The sequence below is a fragment of the Orcinus orca genome, chromosome 5, assembly GCF_937001465.1.
Source record: "Orcinus orca chromosome 5, mOrcOrc1.1, whole genome shotgun sequence".
NCBI lineage: Eukaryota > Metazoa > Chordata > Mammalia > Artiodactyla > Delphinidae > Orcinus > Orcinus orca.
This window is the reverse complement of record NC_064563.1, coordinates 30,336,855-30,358,196: the sequence shown is the minus strand read 5'-3', so window position 1 is coordinate 30,358,196 and position 21,342 is coordinate 30,336,855. Positions and strand designations below refer to the sequence as shown.

Below are 21,342 nucleotides of genomic sequence, written 5' to 3'. Positions count from 1 at the left end.
GACTGAAAACCCAGATTTGCCCTTCTCATGGCTACATTTAAAATTCCTCCTTTCCTTCCCTTATTCTTCCTTAACTTTATGTTATTATACATAAACAATAAAAATCAGAATGTAACATTGGATTGTAACTCCATTCTTGATTTCTTAAAGAGGGATCAATTTTGCATACTGATATACTGAACATAATTATCACTTTCCCATTATTACTTTTGTAGGAGAAGTAAAAATGAGAAATAATTTTCTAAATTCATTCAAAAATCTCATTTTGAAATAGGAAAGTTTAATTAGTAAATAATCTATGATGGCTGCCAACATTTTGCTTACATAGGATTTTCAACTCTTAGAAACCAGTAATATAGAAAGCAAATTTAATTACATACAATTGAAAGGAAATGAACTTGCATTAACTTTCACTAATCCCACAGGTAAATTTAGCTAGAAGGCGTATGTCCTATTAACACAAGAATAACTTTTGAGAACTTTAACATTTTCCTTTTTTAATTATATTCCACTTACTGAGGCTAACAGCTGTCCCTACTGCTCCCCTAAGGCAGTCACTCAGAAATCCCTTCTGCATTGCTATTTAATGGGAGATTCACTAAGCACAGTACAGAAGGTCACTTACTAGAGTTCTGAGAGGATAACACATGGGTTCAGAGGTGATTGCAGGTCAGAGAGGGCTTCCCGATAAGCATTCTGTTTTAAACAAGTGTGCATTGCTTCTTTCCCTTTGGCTCTATTTAGCTTCATTGCATTCAGTTTGATTAAACTATTTAAAGTTTTTAATTTATTGAGTGCTTCAACCTGAAAAATAAGTTTCCCCACCACCAAAATTCATTTATGTTAAAAATAATATCATGTGATAATATTAATCAATACCATTCCCTCACCACCCTCCTCCCCACAATACACAGGCAGGACAACCAGCTAACGTAAAAACAGTGCTTGCTTTATGACAAGAATATTAGATACAACGAAAAAAATTAATTGTTACCTCTTGTTACTTAAAGCAACATTTTTCAAATGTTCTTGAACCTTTTCTTAAATAAAATCTTATAAACTAGAGAAAAGTAAAGAGACATAGATTATAGGTAAGAAGATAAGTATGAAACTTTACTCAGAACTCTGCAACTAACTGAGTAATAGAATTTGAAATACAATTAATCTGAACCACTGTAATTGGGCAACTCCATAGCACGAAAGGAAAATCTATGTACAAGTAACCCTGGGGTTGACATTCAACCTTACTACCTTTGTCATCACTCTTCTATAACATCTTCTCAGTATATTCTCTTTCCACTAAGAGTATAAAGTAAATTTTTGTACAATAAAATAGATACGAATATAGACAACAGTAGCTATTGTTCAAGTATAAATTAACTGGTTTTTATAATGAGGTAACCCTGGCTATCAAAACTTATGCAAAAAAAAAAATCATGCAAGTAGTACAAGGGGAATCAACAATGGCCAACTGAATCAAAACCATGTGTCTGGGGCTTCCCTGGTGGCGCAGTGGTTAAGAATCCGCCTGCCAATGCAGGGGAAACGGGTTCGAGCCCTGGTCCGGGAAGATCCCACATGACGTGGAGCAACTAAGCCCATGCGCCGCAACTACTGAGCCTGGGCTCTAGAGCCCGCAAGCCACAACTACTGAGCCTGTGTGCCACAACTACTGAAGCCCGCGCGCCTAGAGCCCCGTGCTCCACAACAAGAGAAGCTACCGCAATGAGAAGCCTGCGCACCACAACAAAGAGTAGCCCCTGCTCGCCACAGCTACAGAAAGCCCATATGCAGCAACGAAGACCTAGTGTAGCCATAAATAAATAAATAAATAAATAAAACCATGTGTTTAAAAGTCAACTTTACTGGGCTTCCCTAGTGGTGCAGTGGTTAAGAATCTGCCTGCCAATGCAGGGGACACGGGTTCAAGCCCTGGTCTGGGAAGGTCCCACATGCCGCAGAGCAACAAAGCTCATGCGCCACAACTACTGAGCCTGTGCTCTAGAGCCTGCGAGTCACAACTACTGAAGCCCACACACCTAGAGCCCGTGCTCTGAAACAAGAAGCCACTACAATGAGAAGCCCGTGCACCGCAACAAAGAGTAGCCCCAGCTTGCTGCAACTAGAGAAAGCCCGCACACAGCAACGAAGACCCAACACAGCCAAATATAATAAATAAAATAAATAAAATTATTTAAAAAAAAACAAGGAAAGAGAAGTCAACTTTATTGTTTAGTAACTCAAGGTCTTTCCATGTAATATTATGTCAAATTCTGTAAGACCCAGCCTCAGCCAGGTATAAAACATAAAAAGGAATATTTTATTTTATCATTATGTCATTAAAACTAGAAACAACGAATGATAAAAACAGAATACATATATCAACATGTGAATTGTGTATAACAAGCATATAAAATATGTAGGCAAAAAAAAATATGTAGGCACAAACATTATGAACACCATGGCTTGCATTTTGATGAACAGGAGATTTATTTTACACCATATTTTCATTTTTGAACTTTGCTTCTATGCAAGGAAACCACTAAGACTCTGTAGGGAGGTGAATTCGGCATGCAGTTTCTACAGACAGGCTGAGGGCTTGCTCACAGGAAACTGGAAAGGTTCTATGTAGCCTGGTGATAAAATTGAGATTGCTGAAGCTTGCCAAGTTAGCCATCTGTCAAAACCACAGACACCCCATTTCTCAACAATTTCAGGAGCTGTACAAACACTGGTGAAAAGGGAACTTGCTGAAAAATGGGCTATGCAAACAAGAATTTTTTTAAGTATTTCAAATTTGAATTTCTTGCATGTTTCTACAGTTGTGAATTTTCAGGGCCTAACCCTAATTATGTTGATATCCATTTCCTGGAACAGCGTTCGGAACACCCACATGGCCATAAGTCAAATACTTTAAGTGTTTCAACACCTTGTCACACTATAGGTTTACAGTGATAACAAGAACTGCCATGTAAAGGGTACAATCTTCCCCTGGCTGTTCATCAGTCAAGAAAAGAGTAAGAATAATGTGATAAGATATATGTCATATGTTTGCTGGTATAAAAGTCAAACTGAGGTTCCCAGAGAACCAAAATACATCCAGTGCTGTCTACTCATATGAATGAGGCCAAAGAAGTAGGGCCCTCATCAAGTGGGGTCTTAATAGACTTTGTTAAAATTTGGATTTTATTCCCTATGCAATGAATATTACTGCAGGGATTTTAAAAAGGGAATACATCTACATTTTAAAAAGATCATTTTATCTGCTGGGTAGAGAATAAAGGTGTGTGTGTGTGTGCATGTGCACACGTGCGTGCGTGCAGAAGAATGGAAACAAGGGGCACAATTTAGGAGGTTAATGAAGACATCCAGGTAAGAAAGGATAGTGGGTTGGACAAGGATGGTAGGCATGAACACAAGAGAAATTGATAGGTATGAGATATCTTTAAAAGGACTATAAAATTAAGGGGACTAATAGTATCTGACTATAAAATTAACGGGACTAATAGTATCTATCTCATATTCTTGTGAAGAATAAATGGCCCACAATAAGCGGTGAATAAATGTTAGCTATTATTACCATCATTAAAGGGCTTTCCAAAAAGGAGGGATCAGATACAGTTACTTTAACATGAATAAAAAAAGGAAATATTTTTTTACATCTTTATTGGAGTATAATTGCTTTACAATGGTGTGTTAGTTTCTGCTTTATAACAAAGTGAATCAGTTATACATATACATATGTTCCCATATCTCTTCCCTCTTGCGTCTCCCTCCCTCCCACCCGCCCTATCCCAGCCCTCTAGGTGGTCACAAAGCACTGAGCTGATCTCCCTGTGCTATGCAGCTGATTTCCACTAGCTATCTACCTTACGTTTGGTAGTGTATATACGTCCATGACTCTCTCTCCCTTTGTCACAGCTCACCCTTCCCCTCCCCATATCCTCAAGTCCATGCTCTAGTAGGTCTGCGTCTTTATTCCTGCCTTACCCCTAGGTTCATCATGACATTTTTTTTTCTTAAATTCCATATATATGTGTTAGCATACGGTATTTGTCTTTCTCTTTCTGACTTACTTCACTCTGTATGACAGACTCTAGGTCCATCCACCTCATTACAAATAGCTCCATTTCGTTTCTTTTTATGGCGGAGTAATATTCCATTGTATATATGTGCCACATCTTCTTTATCCATTCATCCGATGACGGACACTTAGGTTGTTTCCATGTCCTGGGTATTGTAAATAGAGCTGCAATGAATATTTTGGTACATGACTCTTTGAATTATGGTTTTCTCAGGGTATATGCCCAGTAGTGGGATTGCTGGGTCATATGGTAGTTCTATTTGTAGTTGTTTAAGGAACCTCCATACTGTTCTCCATAGTGGCTGTATCAATTCACATTCCCACCAACAGTGCAAGAGTGCTCCCTTTTCTCCACACCCTCTCCAGCATTTATTGTTTCTAGATTTTTTGATGATGGCCATTCTGACTGGTGTGAGATGATATCTCATTGTAGTTTTGATTTGCATTTCTCTAATGATTAATGATGTTGAGCATTCTTTCATGTGTTTGTTGGCAGTCTGTATATCTTCTTTGGAGAAATGTCTATTTAGGTCTTCTGCCCATTTTTGGATTGGGTTGTTTGTTTTTTTGTTATTGAGCTGCATGAGCTGCTTATAAATTTTGGAGATTAATCCTTTGTCAGTTGCTTCATTTGCAAATATTTTCTCCCATTCTGAAGGTTGTCTTTTGGTCTTGTTTATGGTTTCCTTTGCTGTGCAAAAGCTTTGAAGTTTCATTAGGTCCCATTTGTTTATTTTTATTTCCATTTCTCTAGGAGGTGGGTCAAAAAGGATCTTGCTGTGATTTATGTCATAGAGTGTTCTGCCTATGTTTTCCTCTAAGAGTTTGATAGTTTCTGGCCTTATATTTAGGTCTTTAATCCATTTTGAGCTTATTTTTGTGTATGGTGTTAGGGAGTGATCTAATTTCATACTTTACATGTACCTGTCCAGTTTTCCCAGCACCACTTATTGAAGAGGCTGTCCTTTCTCCACTGTACATTCCTGCCTCCTTTATCAAAGATAAGGTGACCATATGTACGTGGGTTTATCTCTGGGCTTTCTATCCTGTTCCATTGATCTATATTTCTGTTTTTGTGCCAGTACCATACTGTCTTGATTACTGTAGCTTTGTAATATAATCTGAAGTCAGGGAGCCTGATTCCTCCAGCTCCATTTTTCGTTCTCAAGATTGCTTTGGCTATTCGGGGTCTTTTGTGTTTCCATACAAATTGTGAAATTTTTTTGTTCTAGTTCTGTGAAAAATGCTAGTGCTACTTTGATATGGATTGCATTGAATCTGTAGATTGCTTTGGGTAGTAGAGTCATTTTCACAATGTTGATTCTTCCAATCTAAGAACATGGTATATCTCTCCATCTATTTGTATCATCTTTAATTTCTTTCATCAGTGTCTTATAATTTTCTGCACACAGGTCTTTTGTCTCCTTAGGTAGGTTTATTCCTAGATATTTTATTCTTTTTGTTGCAGTGGTAAATGCGAGTGTTTTCTTGATTTCACTTTCAGATTTTTCATCATTAGTGTATAGGAATGCCAGAGATTTCTGTGCATTAATTTTGTATCCTGCTACTTTACCAGATTCATTGATTAGCTCCAGTAGTTTTCTGGTAGCATCTTTATATTCACTATGTATAGTATCATGTCATCTGCAAACAGTGACAGCTTTACTTCTTCTTTTCCGATTTGGATTCCTTTTATTTCCTCTTCTCTGATTGCTGTGGCTAAAACTTCCAAAACTATGTTGAATAAGAGTGGTGAGAGTGGGCAACCTTGACTTGTTCCTGATCTTAGTGGAAATGCTTTCAGTTTTTCACCATTGAGGACGATGTTGGCTGTGGGTTTGTCATATATGGCCTTTATTATGTTGAGGAAAGTTCTCTCTATGCCTACTTTCTGGAGGGTTTTTATCATAAATGGGTGTTGAATTCTGTCAAAAGCTTTCTCTGCATCTATTGAGATGATCATATGGTTTTTCTCCTTCAATTTGTTAATATGGTTTATCACATTGATTGATTTGCGTATATTGAAGAATCCTTGCATTCCTGGGATAAACCCCACTTGATCATGGTGTATGATCCTTTTAATGTGTTGTTGGATTCTGTTTGCTAGTATTTTGTTGAGGATTTTTGCATCTATGTTCATCAGTGATACTGGCCTGTACTTTTCTTTCTTTGTGACATCCTTATCTGGTTTGTCACAAGGTGATGGTGGCCTCGTAGAATGAGTTGGGGAGTGTTCCTCCCTCTGCTATATTTTGGAAGAGTTTGAGAAGGATAGGTGTTAGCTCTTCTCTAAATGTTTGATAGAATTCGTCTGTGAAGCCATCTGGTCCTGGGCTTTTGTTTGTTGGAAGATTTTTAATCACAGTTTCAATTTCAGTGCTTGTGATTGGTCTGTTCATATTTTCTATTTCTTCCTGATTCAGTCTTGGCAGGTTGTGCATTTCTAAGAATTTGTCCATTTCTTCCAGGTTGTCCATTTCTTCCAGGTTGTCCATTTTACGGGCATAGAGTTGCTTGTAGTAATCTCTCATGATCTTTTGTATTTCTGCAGTGTCAGTTGTTACTTCTCCCTTTTCATTTCTAATTCTATTGATTTGAGTCTTCTCCCTTTTTTTCTTGATGAGTCTGGCTAATGGTTTATCAATTTTGTTTATCTTCTCAAAGAACCAGCTTTTAGTTTTATTGATCTTTGCTATCGTTTCCTTCATTTCTTTTTCATTTATTTCTGATCTGATCTTTATGATTTCCTTCCTTCTGCTAACTTTGGGGTTTTTTTGTTCTTCTTTCTCTAATTGCTTTAGGTGCAAGGTTAGGTTGTTTATTCGAGATGTTTCCTGTTTCTTAAGGTAGGAGTGTATTGCTATAAACTCTCCTCTTAGAACTGCTTTTGCTGCATCCCGTAGGTTTTGGGTTGTCATGTCTCCATTGTCATTTGTTTCTAGGTATTTTTTGATTTCCTCTTTGATTTCTTCAGTGATCACTTCGTTATTAAGTAGTGTATTGTTTAGCCTCCATGTGTTTGTATTTTTTACAGATTTCTTCCTGTAATTGATACCTAGCCTCATAGTTTTGTGGTCGGAAAAGATACTTGATACAATTTCAATTTCTTAAATTTACCAAGGCTTGATCTGTGACCCAAGATATGATCTATCCTGGAGAATGTTCCATGAGCACTTGAGAAAAATGTGTATTCTGTTGAAAAACCGTAAATATTAAAATCATCTATGAAAACCTACGGTAGTTCCTCTGGCAATGCAAATGAGTTAAAAAACTGTAGTGGGGGCTTCCCTGGTGGTGCAGTGGTTGAGAGTCCACCTGCCAATGCAGTGGACACAGGTTCGTGCCCTGGTCCAGGATGATCCCACATGCCGTGGAGCAGCTGGGCCCGTGAACCATGGCTGCTGAGCCTGCGCGTCCAGAGCCTGTGCTCCGCAATGGGAGAGGCCACAACAGTGAGAGGCCCGCGTACTGCAAAAAAAAAAAAAAAAAAAAAAAAGGTGTAGTGGAACTGGAAATTATAATACTACAGAGAGCTGATATAAAATTAGGGTGTGATACCACAGAGGCATAGGAATGAACAGCAGGTTAGGAGTGGTGAAACAAATGGCTTTCAAATGAGATAGAGAAGTTAGAAAAGGTAAAAAGGTAGGGGAGTCTTTGCCACAAGGAAAAAACAATGTAGTACCAAAAAGTAAAGTCTGGGAGAGAATATTTAATACTACAGAAAATTTCAGTTAGGTGGACTGAATATACTGATTTCAGTTTATATCAGCTAGATGAAACTACCCTGCTAATACTTACAGCTTACATACTGTAATACTTACAGTCACATACAGCTTATGGTCTACGTTTACACCATGACAATAATAAACACCTCACTTCTCTAATATGTACTCATAGGCTTAGACACACTAAAAAGTTAATAAATCCCCCAATACTTTCATCAACGCTGAATGATGCCTGTGAACTCTCCTATATCAACCAGACTGAAACTGACTTTCCCCTGGCTTCCCCAAAGGGACCCATGGCCTTTTACTATAGCAACTGCTCACTGGGGGAAAGGAAATAATCAGAACTTTCAGGGACTTCTGGACACTGGTTCTGAATTGACACTAATTCAAAGAGATCCAAAACATCAGAGGTCCACCGAAGTAGGGGCTTATGGAGGCCAAGTTAACAATGGAGTTTTAGCACAAATCTGTTCCATGGTGGGCCCAGTGGGTCCCAAGCCCATCCTGTGGTTATTTCTCTAGTTCTGGAACGCATAGCTGAAATAGATATACTCAGGAGCTGGCAGAATCCCTATGTTGTTTCCCTGACCCGTGGAGTGAGAGCTATTATGATGGGAAAGGCCAGGTGGAAGTTATTACAACTGTCTCTTCCCAAGAAAACAGTAAAAACATTCCTAGAGTAACTGTACATATTAGTATTATCATCAAGGACTTGAAAGATGCAAGGTGGTGATTCCCATCACATCCTCATTCATCTTGCCTATTTGGCCTGTACAAAAGATAGATGACTCTTAGAGAATTACAGTGGATTGTTACAGCATTAACCAGGTGGTATACCAGATGTAGTTTCACTGCATAAACACACCCCCTGATACATGGTATGCAACTACTGATCTGACAAGTGCTTTTTTTCTCCGTATGTGTCAATATGGACCCCCATAATTAATTTGCTTAAGTTAGCAAGGCCAACAATACACTTTCATTGTCCTAACTCAGGGGTACATCAATTCTCCAGCTCTATGTAATAGTTTAGCTTGCCGGAACCTTAATCGACTTTCCTTTCAATAAGATATCATGCTGATCCATTACAGTGATAACATTGTGCTGACTGAACCTAGTAAGTAACATGTAGCAACTACTCTAGACTTAAAGAAATTTGTATGTTAGAAGGTGGGAAATAAATCCGACAAAAATTTGAGGCCTTCAGTCTCAGTGCATCTTCTAGGGTTAAAGTGGTATGGAGCATGTCAAGATATCCCTTCTAAGGTGAAGAATAATTTATTTGCTTACAACCAAAAATAAGGCACAACACCTAGTGGGCCTCTTTGGATTCTGGAGGCAACATATTCCTCATGCACTCTGGCCTATTTACTGAGTGACCCAGCACCTCAAAAGGTGCCAGTTTGGGTTTTTTTTTTTTTTTTTTGCGGTACGTGGGCCTCTCACTGTTGTGGCCTCTCCCGTTGCGGAGCACAGGCTCCGGACGCGCAGGCTCAGTGGCCATGGTTCACGGGCCTAGCCGCTCCGCGGCATGTGGGATCTTCCCAGACCTGGGCATGAACCTGTGTCCCCTGCATCAGCAGGCGGACTCTCAACCACTGCGCCACCAGGAAAGCCCGAGGTGCCGGTTTTGAGTGAGGCCCAGAACAAGAGAATGCTCTGCAGCAGGCCCAAACTGCCATGCAAGTTGTGGCCACATGATCCAGCAGACCTAATGGTGCTAGATCTGTCAGTGACATATAGGGATGCTATTTGGAGCCTTTGGCAGGCTCCTATAGGTGAATCACAGCACAGGTCCTTAGGATTTTGGGGAAAAACAAAATCTACCATGCCCTACTGATAACTACTCTCCTTTTGAGAAACAGCTCTTAGCTTGCTTCTGGGTTTCAGTAGAGACAACGCTTAACCACTGGCCATGAAGTAACCATGCAACCTGAGCTGCCTGTCATGAACCAGGTGTTATCTGACCCACCACACATAAAGATGGGCAAGCACAGTGGCACTCCATCATCAAGTGAACGTGGTTATATACGAGACTGGGCCCAATCGGGTCCTGAAGGCACAAGTGACATGAAGAAGTGGCCCAAATGTCCGTGGTTTCTCACTCCTGTTATACTACCTTCTCTATCCTATCCTGCAGCATGGCCTCATGGGGAGTTCCTTATGATCAGCTGACACAGGAAGAGAAGACTTAACCATGGTTTACAGATTATTGGATTACAATAGGTAGGCACCATACAAAAGTGGACAACTGTGGTACTAGAGCCCCCTTCTGGAACATTCCTGAAGGACAGTGGTGAAGGGAAATACTCCCAGTGTGAAGAACTTCAGAAAGTGCACCTGTTTGTTCACTTTGCTTGGAAGGAGAAATGGCCATATGTGCAATTATATAGCAATTCACGAGCTGTGACCAACACTGGTCAGAGACTTAGAAGGAACATGATTGGAAAACTAGTGAAATTTAAGGAAGAGGTATGTGATAGACCTCTCTGAATGGGCAAAAAAATAAAAGATATTTTTGTCCCACTGTATGCTCACCAAAATTTAACCTTGGAAGATTTTTATAAAGTGGATAGGATGACCCATTCCATGTATACCAGCCAGCCTTTCCTCAGCCAACCCGGTCACCATCCAATGGAGAACAGTGGCAGGGATGGAGGTTATGTATGTGCTCAGCAACATAAACCTCCACTCACCAAAGCCCACCTGCAACGGCCACTGCTGAGTGCCTGATGTGCCAGCACCAGAGACCAACACTGAGCGCCCAATATGGCACCATTTCCTGGGGGTGATCAGCCAGCTATGGAATGACAGGTTGATAACATGGGACTGCTTCCCTTCTGGAAAGGGCAGTACTTTATTCTTACTGGAACAAACACTCTGGATATGAATTTGCCTACAATGTTTCTGCCAAAACTACCATCCATGGACTTATAAAATACCTTAGCCACCATCATGGCATTCCACATAGCATTGCTTCTGATCAAGGAACTCATTTCACAGCAAATAAAGTACAGCAATGGGCTCGTGCTCATAGAATTCACTAGTCTTACCATGTTCCCTACCATTTAGAAGTAGCTGCCTTGATAAAACAGTGGAATGGCCTTTTGAAGACAATTACAGTGCTGGCTAGATGTGAATACCTTGCAGGGCTGGGACAAGGTTCTGTAGAAGGCTGTATATGCTCTGAATCAGCATCCAATATATGATGCTGTTTCTCCAATAGCCAGGATTCACAGGTCCATGAAGGTGTGAAAATGGAAGTAGTACCCTCTCACTATTACCCCTAATGACCCACTAACAAAATTTTTGCCTCCTGTTCCTGAGATCTTATGCTCTGTTGGCACAGAGGTCTTAGTTACAGAGAGAAGAATGATTCTACTGGGAGACACAACAATTCCATTGAACTGGATGGTAAGACTCCTGCCCAGCCATTTTGGGCTCCTCATGCTTCTGGATCAACAGGCAAAGAAGTACATTATGGTGCTGGCTAGGATGATTGATCCTGACTGCAAAGCAGAAATTAGGGAAGAGTATGTCTAGAATATAGGTGATCTCTTAGTACTACCAAGTCCAGTGATTAAGATCAATGGGAAATTACAAGTCAATCCAGGTAGGACTACTAATGGCCTAGACTCTTCAAGAATGAAGCTTTAGGTCATCCCAGCATGTAAAGGACACAACCAACTGAGGTGCTTGCCGAAGACAAAGGGAATACAGGATGGGTTAGAAGATGGTAGTGATAAATACCAGATATAACCACGTGATCAGTTACAGAAATGAGGACTGTCATGAATATCTTATTTTGTTATGAATACGGGTGTATGCACACATATACACACATATATAACAAATATCTTTGTTTCCTTCTCACTCTTATTCCCTTAACATGTAACATAAGATACATTAACTTTATATCATTACTTAAATCTTAATATTTAAGTATTATTAATTTTACAACATACTATTTAATTTACAGGGAATTAAGGAGAAGAACAAACGCCACTCGAGATTGTCTCCTCCTCTGAGAAAGAAGTTAACGAGTAATTGGTGGTACTCAGCCTCGTTGTATCATGTTAGGTGGAATTTTGACCTTGTTATTGGCTTTATTTAGAGATTAAGTAAGGGTTTAAGGAGCTACATATGGATGCCAAGTTGACCTGTGATGGCTAATTTTACATATCAACTTGACAGGGCCAAGGAGTGTTCAGATACTTGGACCAACATTATTCTAGGTGTTTCTGGATGAGATTAACATTTGAATAGGTAGACTGAATATAGCTGATTGCCCTCCCTTATGTGGGTGGGCCTCATCCAAACATTTGAATAGAACAAAAGGCAGACCCTCCTGCAAGAAAGAAGGAATTCCACCTGCCTGACTGCCTAGAGCTGGGACATTGTTCTTTTCCTGCCTTCAGAGTTGAACTGAAACAATGGCTCTTCTTGGGTGTCAAGTCTTTCTGCTTTCAGACTGGTACTCATACTGTTGGCTCTCCAGGTTCTCAGGCCTTCAGACTCAGGCTGGAACTACACCAGCTCTCCTGGATTTCCAGCTTGCTTGACTGCAGATCTTGGGACTTCTTGGCCTCCATTATCACATGAGCCAATTCTTTATAATAAATCTCAATCTCACCCACCTGCCCCCTTCACTCTCTCTATATAGACACAAACACAATTGTCTCTCTGTAGAGCACTGACTACCACACTCTCCAACTAGCTAACCAGATCATCAAAACCCACAACAAGTGTCACCTGCACTGTGACCTCTTGCCTAATGCCCTAAGCTAGAATATGTGCCTCTTTTTTCTGCTACCATACATAATACTCCCATTAATAACACTGCCATCATAATATCACTAATTTGTGTACCTACTCTGTGGAATATAAAATCCTTGATGACAGCAACATAGCTAATATGACTTCACATCACCAACAGCAACACAAACCCTAGCATATAGCAGGTTCTGAGTAAATAAATATTAAACCATTTTTAAAAATCTTCTTGAGTTATGTTAGATAATACTCAATTTAGGAAAAACTATTGCTAGAGAACAAGAGCATATCGTTGCTATCTGTCAATGAAGGATTCCAGCATGAAGAAGCTAATACAGGGCTGCTTTACCTGACGGCAGAAATGCTCTCATCTCATCCTTCAGGGGACCAAGAAGACACCAACAAATCAAGCTTGGGCCAAGGTTATGTTTCTCATTTGCAAGAAAGCTCTTTAAAAACCATTACTATTTGTAATTACTTAGAGGTATAAGTCAGGATTATCACCAAAATAAAATACACAAATAACTGGATACTGAGACAACTGTCAACAATAACGCCCGATGAAATTCTGTGTTCAATAAAACAGCATCATGATTCTGTTTAATGGCTTACGTTTTATTTTAGCTTCAAAGATACATTTATACTGATAAAATGACATTGTTGTCTATTTTGTAAAATGGATCTATCTTTGAGTTTTGATTTTAAAAAGAGAGGTTTTGCTTAAAAGGTTTGAAAACTCCCAGTATAATAAAAAGAGATTTAGTTTTATAGTTCGACAGAGAGCTAAGTCTGAAACTTACTCTTTTACTTAATAGTTGTGGGTTCTTAGGCAAGTTACTTAATCTCTTGGAGAGATTGTTTTTTCACCTTGTCAAACCCAGACAGTAACAGTAAATACTGTGGCACATTATTAGGAGAGTAAAATAGCATACTTTAAACACTTAGTATACTTCCTGGCATACAGTAAGCATTTAATATCTGACCTATTAGTATCACTAATAACTCATCATCTGAAATGATTAGAAAATGAAGGCCTAGGAAGAAAATGAGGGAATGTGGGAGAGCATCACAATTTCAGGCATGTATATATAGTTTGAAAAAGCAGCTTGAGGATTCTGAATTCTAGAAGCTGTAACACCTACAAACTTAGGTGTCAAAATATCTCAGTTTAAAACAAATGGCAGAGCGTATGAATCATAAATACTATACTAACTGGAAAGAGTAACTCAGAGGTATGGAAAAACAGCATCTAAAGATTTCATAATCTTTGTTACCATCAAATCCATTGTTAAGCATGTCTAAATAGGTATTTCCTACTAAAATTTAAGGCATGGTGTTAATACTATAAGGAATCCTAATTTTTCAGATAGCATTCAATTAATAATATTCTGCTGAATTTGTTGAAACTTCATTTCTTGGCTTACATTTTAATTAAAAAATGTATTAACTGGGTTCAGTTATTGAAACTTCTATGAAATACTGTGATAGGAGAACTAGCATATGACACAATTTATCAAATACCATGTGACAAAGTGAACATGAAGATTAAAATAAGCTGATACCTGCTTGGAAAGCGCTTTCATGTGACCTACACTTCCCCGGCAGTATGCTTCAAGGATGACACCAAATTGTACTGAAACAGCAGGAATGTGCACTTCTGACCTGCAGAAAGTTAATATTATGAAGATTTATCAAACACTTCAGGTCACCAAATAAAAATACTGACTTCTTTATTCTATTATGAAATTAACTTATTATGCTAATCAAAGAAAGGGAGAACACATCATCTTGTACACAATCACAGATGGGATGCTCAACTTTTAATTCTTTAAACACTACAGTTCAAAAAGATATGTGATTTTATCATTAGTTCATTGTTTACTCCTAGAAATCCAAAGTTACCACATCTTATTTGTTTTTTTGGAGTGAAATGGTAATACTACCAATTTACAGACAACTCAGATGAAACACAGATCTGACTCAGATCACACAATTGACTAATCCCTCAATTAGCTTCTATGTGATTTTTTTTTCACTTAAAGAATGGTGTACACATTTGAAAAAGGAAGGAATACCTTATTTTGTTATTCCTTGAGGGATTTAAAAATAAGAAGATTGAAATGGATGAGAAAAGAAGACAAGTTAAAAACAAGAAAGGAAAAACTATGGATAATAAAGAAATCAAGATTCAGAAATATAACTCCTAAAATTAACATCACAATACTATACAGCTCATTTTCCTTAAGAAGCTTAGCCAAAAAGGAGAAAAGTTATTTTTTTCTGTTAATGATTAGCTTCAGTACTCTGAAGTCCAGATGGAAAAAAACCACAAATGTCCAAGTATAGAGTGAGAAATGAGGAATTGACAACCTTCCTAGGCAACAGAAGAACTTTAGTTCTCTTTCCCTATTTTACTCCTATATAAACTTGGTTTAATAAGATTCATGTATTTCTGAAAATGACCTAGTTAATAAAAAAGCTAAAAATAAAGTTGCTGTTGTTATAGGAAAACTTTAAAATCTTTATTTATGCAATAGTAGCAATGATGATACCACTACCCAATAAGTACGTTTTTAGTCCAAAAATATTAACACAGTAAGTAAACTTTACTGGAAAATAGCAATATATTATAATAATTATTATTATTAATTATAATAATTATAATAAAAATTATTAATTTCAGTTATAAATCAAGGAGGCATAAAGGGACACTTATCTCAGTTACTTTGCCAAATCATGAAAATTGAGAGTCTGGGTATCAAGAAATAGGAGTAGATACCAAGAAAGCATAAATGTTATGGATGACTCAGAAACAACTAAAGCAGCTAGACCGTTTTACTACATGCCCTGTATTATGCTGGTTAATATTTACAAAAATACGTGGTGGATTTGATTTGAAATATAAAAGACTTACCTAAGGTGCCAAAATAAAAACTGCCCTATCCTCCGATTAGCAAGTGCTCTTTCTAGTAGGAATCTAGAGAGGGCACAATCAAGAAAAGGCTCATATTTTAAAACTTGCACCAACTGTAAAAGATATTGAGAGAGTTCTTCATCACTGAAAAAAACAAAAGACACAGTAAAGTCACTCAACAATCGGTGCTGGAAAAAGACCCATTCCTATCAAACTTATCAAATACTAACCTACTGAAACACAATGGTTCTTTTGGGTCAAGCTTGGGGCACACTTACATTCCCTGTTTCACTGTTACAATAACATAAGAAAAGCTGAGAATTTCTGATGGGCAGAAGAATGAAAAGGAGCAAAGAACAGATATATGGGGCATCTTTATTAAGTTAACTAGGTTTATACAACTGATGATTGTATTTATAATCAGCCGAGAGTTATAATAAAATTAGGTAATAGTTTTCTGATCATGCTGAAAAAGTTACGTGTTCAGTCAACCAACCAGCTTTTTAAAATACAAATTCCATCAGTACTTCAACTTATTTTCCTTTCATATCATTGGGATTAAGTAATTTTTGCTCCAGAAAATGAATGAACAATTAAAATCTTCAAATAGTTTGAAGGATAAAGAGTATATTTGTAAGTGGGAATGGATTCATTGAATTGACATAATATTGTAATTAAATGAGCTGAATTAATTAATGTTCGGGCTCTCTATTTTGTATCCATCTCCAAACCATTCACATGTAAACACACTCCCATCAAAGGCAATTCCAGTAGTCAGGTAAGATATGTATCCCAAGTCCTCTACTTGGTGACTATAGTCTTGGACAATAAATGGTTAAGCAGTAGTCTAAAGCAGACCTGGGACTGAAACCTAGGATACTATACACCAGAAAAAAACCTCATACCAGAAAATTTAACATAGAAAGACACATTAGAATTACCTATATGGAACATGGGGATCACAGCAATCTCCTCCTAGGGATCAATATATTTAAGAAAAACACTTAGCTCAGTCCAAGGGGGGCCAGGTAGCCCCTCCCCTTCAGATCTCCAATACAAACAGAGAGACTGAGGAACAACTGGGAGCCTCATTTTTTAAAACTATCTATAAAACCATCTTAAGTTTATTGTAAAATCCATGCCCACTATAAAGTCTATAAGTAGTGTAAAAGATAGAAGTATAGAAAAGAAGAGGCTTCCTCTTTCCTTACACTTATTTCACTCCCACAAAATAACCACTGTTAAAGAGTTTGTATAATTTGTTTTGGAGAGCACACAATTTAAAACATAAATGATTTATTTTAAAAAGAAGAAAAGGAAAAAAAATGTATCACAGTATCCATAATTTTCTGAGAACTTTTGTTTTTCAAATGACCATATGGTATAACCCCTCATTTTGAGGCTAGTAAGAAAATGGATAAACCTGAAAATGCCCGTTGTCTAAGACTGTCTCAATAATGACATTTCATCCAAGAAATCCCATAGATTCTCACACATGTACTACCCTAAAGAGATTGTACAAGCATGTTCACTGTAGCATTGTTTGTTAAGAGGGAAATTTTGAGAAAATTTAAAATGTTCCTCAATAGAGAAATGGAGTAAATACGATACATCTCTATGAAAGAATATTATACAGTAGTGAAAGGAATAAACTACATTTATATGTAACAGGAGAGACTGACCTCAAAAACCTAATGTTGAATAAAGGAGAAAAACTATGTAAAACAATATATATGGCAAGACACAGCTGTGTGATTTTTAAATGTACAATATTATCCCATATCTGTATTTTATAGATATATAAATGTGGTAAAAACAGAAAATTATGGTATAGAAGGATATACACCAAATTCGTGGTAACAGTTGCCTCTGGGAAGTGAAAATAATCAGGATTGAGTAAGGAAACTATGAGGACTTTAGCTGTAACATTAATTGCTTTAAAATACAAACTTAGGGCTTCCCTGGTGGCACAGTGGTTAAGAATCTGTCTGCCAATGTGGGGGACACAGGTTTGAGCCCTGGTCCAGGAAGATCGCACATGCCGCGGAGCAACTAAGCCCGTGGGCAACAACTACTGAGGCTGCATGCCACAACTACTGAAGCCTGCGTGCCTAGAGCCCGTTCTCTGCAACAAGAGAAGCCACCGTAATGAGAAGCCCGCGCACCGCAGTGAAGAGTAGCCCCCGCTTGCTGCAACTAGAGAAAGCCTGCACACAGCAACGAAGACCCAATGCAGCCAAAGAATAAAAAAAAAAAAATTTTTTAAGTTTAAAAAAATAAATAAAATACAAACTTAAAAAAAGTCAAAAATATTAACATTTAAAAAAAGAAAAAATATTAACATTTCTTAATTGTGGGTAATGGACAGAAAAGAGTTAACAGAGGAGCAAGCCTGACTGCTATCCTTTGATAAAGCATGCTTACAAGGTTAGCCCTTGACTGGCATCTGGGAATGTAGATTTCGGAAGGCTTCCCACCACCTTAACAGATAAGACTGGCTTACTATGCCTAAACTGTTTTTGCAAACAGTATGTCTTATGCTCAACACGCATTTTTGTTCCGGGAGTCTAGAATTTGGGAATATGCTAGGCAGAGGGTGCTCATGTGACTAGCACTGCCCTCCCCGCAAAAAAACCCTGGCCACCAAGTCTCTAACAAGCTTCCCTGGTAGACAGTATTCAGGTGTGCTGTCACAACTTGTTGCTGGGGGAATTAAGTGTATTCAGTGCGATTCCACTGGGAAAGAACTCTTAGAAGCATCTCCCTGGCTTCCTCCAGACTTTGCCCCATGAATTTTTTTCCTTTGCCAGTACCACTCTGTATACTTTTTCTGTAATAAATCTTAGCCAAGAGTGACTATATGCTGAGTCCTATGAGTCCTCCTAGTAAGTCATGGAACCTGAGGGTGTTCTTGGGGACCACCCGATGCAGTTTTTGCTTGCTTTTTTGTTTTATCATATAGAGTGGGGACTTCCCTGGTGGCCCAGTGGTTAAGACTCCACGCTTCCACTGCAGAGGGCGCAGGTTCGATCCCTGGTCAGGAACTAAGATCCTGCATGCCAGGCAGCCACGCCAAAAAAAAAACCACCAAAAACAGAGAGAGAGAGAGAGAGAGAGAGAGAGCGAGAGTCGGGGAGGATCGGAGGAGATGGGGCGGGGTGGGGGGAGAAAACAGGAGAGACTGTGGGAGAGAGTGGGAGGAAGGAGGGAACAGATGCTTTGAACTCGGTCATTCCTATCCTTTTCCTTTCTTACAAGACATTCAAGCAGACATCAACTTCTCTTCCCACCCACAAGTTATTCCTTGACCCAAAAAAGCCTCCTGCAGGAGATACCTCATCTGTTGCAGACAGCCCACAGCATATTCTCGCACGTACTGATCTGGATAGTTGAAATCTAGAAGCTCCAGGGCCTCCCGGGGGGGCAGTTTAGGCCAAATCTGAAGTAGTGCCTGAAGCTGTTTAAAAATTGAAACTGGTTCAGAAATTATAGGAGAGAAAAGTAATCTATTTTTCCTTGGTACACAGGAGCAGAGATGGGTCAAAAGAAAGGAGAAGCATACTTGCAGTTACTAAGGCCTCAAAAATCCACTGTTGTTAATACAGATTAATAAAGATTGTCTCTGCTGAAAGATTCTATCGGTAAGCAAGTGAAAAAGCTATTATGTACTTACCTGGAGGTAGAATGATACACTGAATATATGAATTCTACAATCATTAAATAATTTTTTAAAGGAAAAAAAGATGGGGGCAGAAGGTAGGGGGAAAGGTGAGAGGAAGGGGAGGGGGAAACAGCAGAGGGAAATAATCAAGAAATACTTAAAGGTCAAATTCAAAGTACAAATATAAGCTGTAAGGCTCAAACTAATGAAAGGCAATTTACATATAAAAAAGTGCATTATAACAACATAAAATTATCTTGAGGAAGTTTACTTTTAGTTCTTAATATTTTTAAGAGTATCACTTTACAAAACTTTATTGACTATAACATGTTTAAATCCATTAAATCACAGTACCTAGTTATTTTATATACACAAGATAAATACAGCCAGTTTCCCATTTACAGATGCCGCTTAGAAATGACCTAGATATAGGATAAAAAAGAATCCCATGGGGGAATGAGCTGGGAGTACTGGTGAAGGGTGGGTTCAGGTGGACATGGCCACATCTTTGGAAACCCTAGTTCCAGAAAACCCAAATCTCTAGAAAGGATTCTTACCTGCCTCCCATCAGAACACAGTGAGACTCATCAGGGTTGATTTTTTTTTTAAGGGTCGATTTTGGAAAGAGTCCCTTCCTCCTCATGGTTTTGATATATTTATAGCTTACATTCTTATCAGGGATGGTAAGTGGGAAGAAAAGTGGTTATGGAGGAAAGCAAAACATTTTTTGATAATTATGATTTGTGGCCCTCCAAAGCTCAACCTTCTCGGACAAAATCTTATTCCTTAATATCTGATTTATATTGTTGGGTTTTCTTGGGTATCACTTATGTAGCACTGACATCAAGTCCAAGGAAGAAACACAAAATGTATGCAAGATGAGAGCTACAAGAATATGGCAAATAGATGGCAATGGTTGGAGGCTTTTCTCTCAGTTGCCTGCTCAATCTCAAAGTCATGTTGCAAGAGATGGCTTGCAGTACCTGCTGCCTGCCTTGTCGTTTGTCACTTGAGCATCTGCAAGAGACTTGGGCTTTGAAAATTACATAAAAATAATTTACATTTTATTATTTTAATTCTCCAAATTATTCAACCTCTCATTAACTTGTCAGGTGCTCAAAAAAGTCAATATCTAAATGAGTATCTAGCAGCTAAGTTAAAAGGTATCTTCTCATATGAAGCAAATTTAGAAGTTAAGTTCTCTAATGATATAATTTTTAAAAAATTAATTTTCAATTATTTTACATTAGCAGAAAAAATAACCCTTTTGAGTAATTTTTAAAAGTTGACTGCATTGCCTTTTTAATATATATTTACATAAATTACTAACATGGATATGAAATGTGATCTATTACAATTTACATAATGAATTACATCAGTTATTCAACAAATACAACAAAATGTTAGTTTTTACATTTTAACCTTTACCTTAAATTTTGGTTCAATTATTCTTAAACTTGTACTGAATAAAAAGATTGTCTTATACTTGCTCTTTTAATATACAAAGTACATATATGCATACACTACATAGGCAGACATACACTTATCTGTGGTATCAAAATCCCATGGGGATGGGGCTATTGGGGAAAATATGTAAAAAGGGTCCTAAGGAGTGTAATAATTGAACAAAAGTTTGAGCAATACTGCTTTAAAGATATGAAACACCTACGTCACCCCACGTTTTATCACTGATGGGGCTCCCTGCCCACTTTCCCCAAGGCCCTAATGGACTAGTATTCCTCCTTATGGATAAAGGGGACTGTTTCTTGAGGGTCTGAAATGATAGCTAAAAAAAACCTCCTAGCATCCCCAGTTAACACATGGAATATACACTGCTCCACAATAACAATACTGTAAAGGATAGATAATGTTATGTAATACCAGAGGTTCAACTATGGTATAGGTTAAAAACAGCCCTACTATTGAAAAGTTATAACTTTTGCTAAGATTATTAAATTATTAAATCAATAATATAAACATAAAATTAAATAAATTACCAAAACTCATCGCTTCAGTTTGGAGAAAGCTATGGAAGCAAACAGGGAAGGGAAATCTGACTCAGCAATATAAATAGTGAAAGCAGTGCTGACTAATTAATTACCTGTCTGCTGCAAGAGACTATTGAAACCCCTTCTGCAGTATGCCAACAGAATGTTTTCCTGTGGATTAATGGGAGGCT

The 21,342-nt window shown here is 38.1% G+C and overlaps 1 protein-coding gene across 8 annotated transcripts in view; it reads right to left on the bottom strand.

Annotated features, from left to right (window-relative positions):
• Positions 1 to 21,342, bottom strand: part of PIK3CB (phosphatidylinositol-4,5-bisphosphate 3-kinase catalytic subunit beta) — a 190,824-nt gene that overhangs the window by 23,297 nt on the left and 146,185 nt on the right. For all 8 annotated transcript variants that reach the window (XM_004278966.4, XM_049710091.1, XM_049710090.1 and 5 more), the window contains 4 exons: positions 18,838 to 18,959; positions 15,503 to 15,646; positions 14,151 to 14,250; positions 626 to 804 (listed from right to left, as the gene is read on the bottom strand). In XM_004278966.4, the coding sequence (XP_004279014.1) occupies positions 626 to 804; positions 14,151 to 14,250; positions 15,503 to 15,646; positions 18,838 to 18,959 (545 nt within the window). The remainder of the gene's footprint in view (positions 1 to 625; positions 805 to 14,150; positions 14,251 to 15,502; positions 15,647 to 18,837; positions 18,960 to 21,342) is intronic.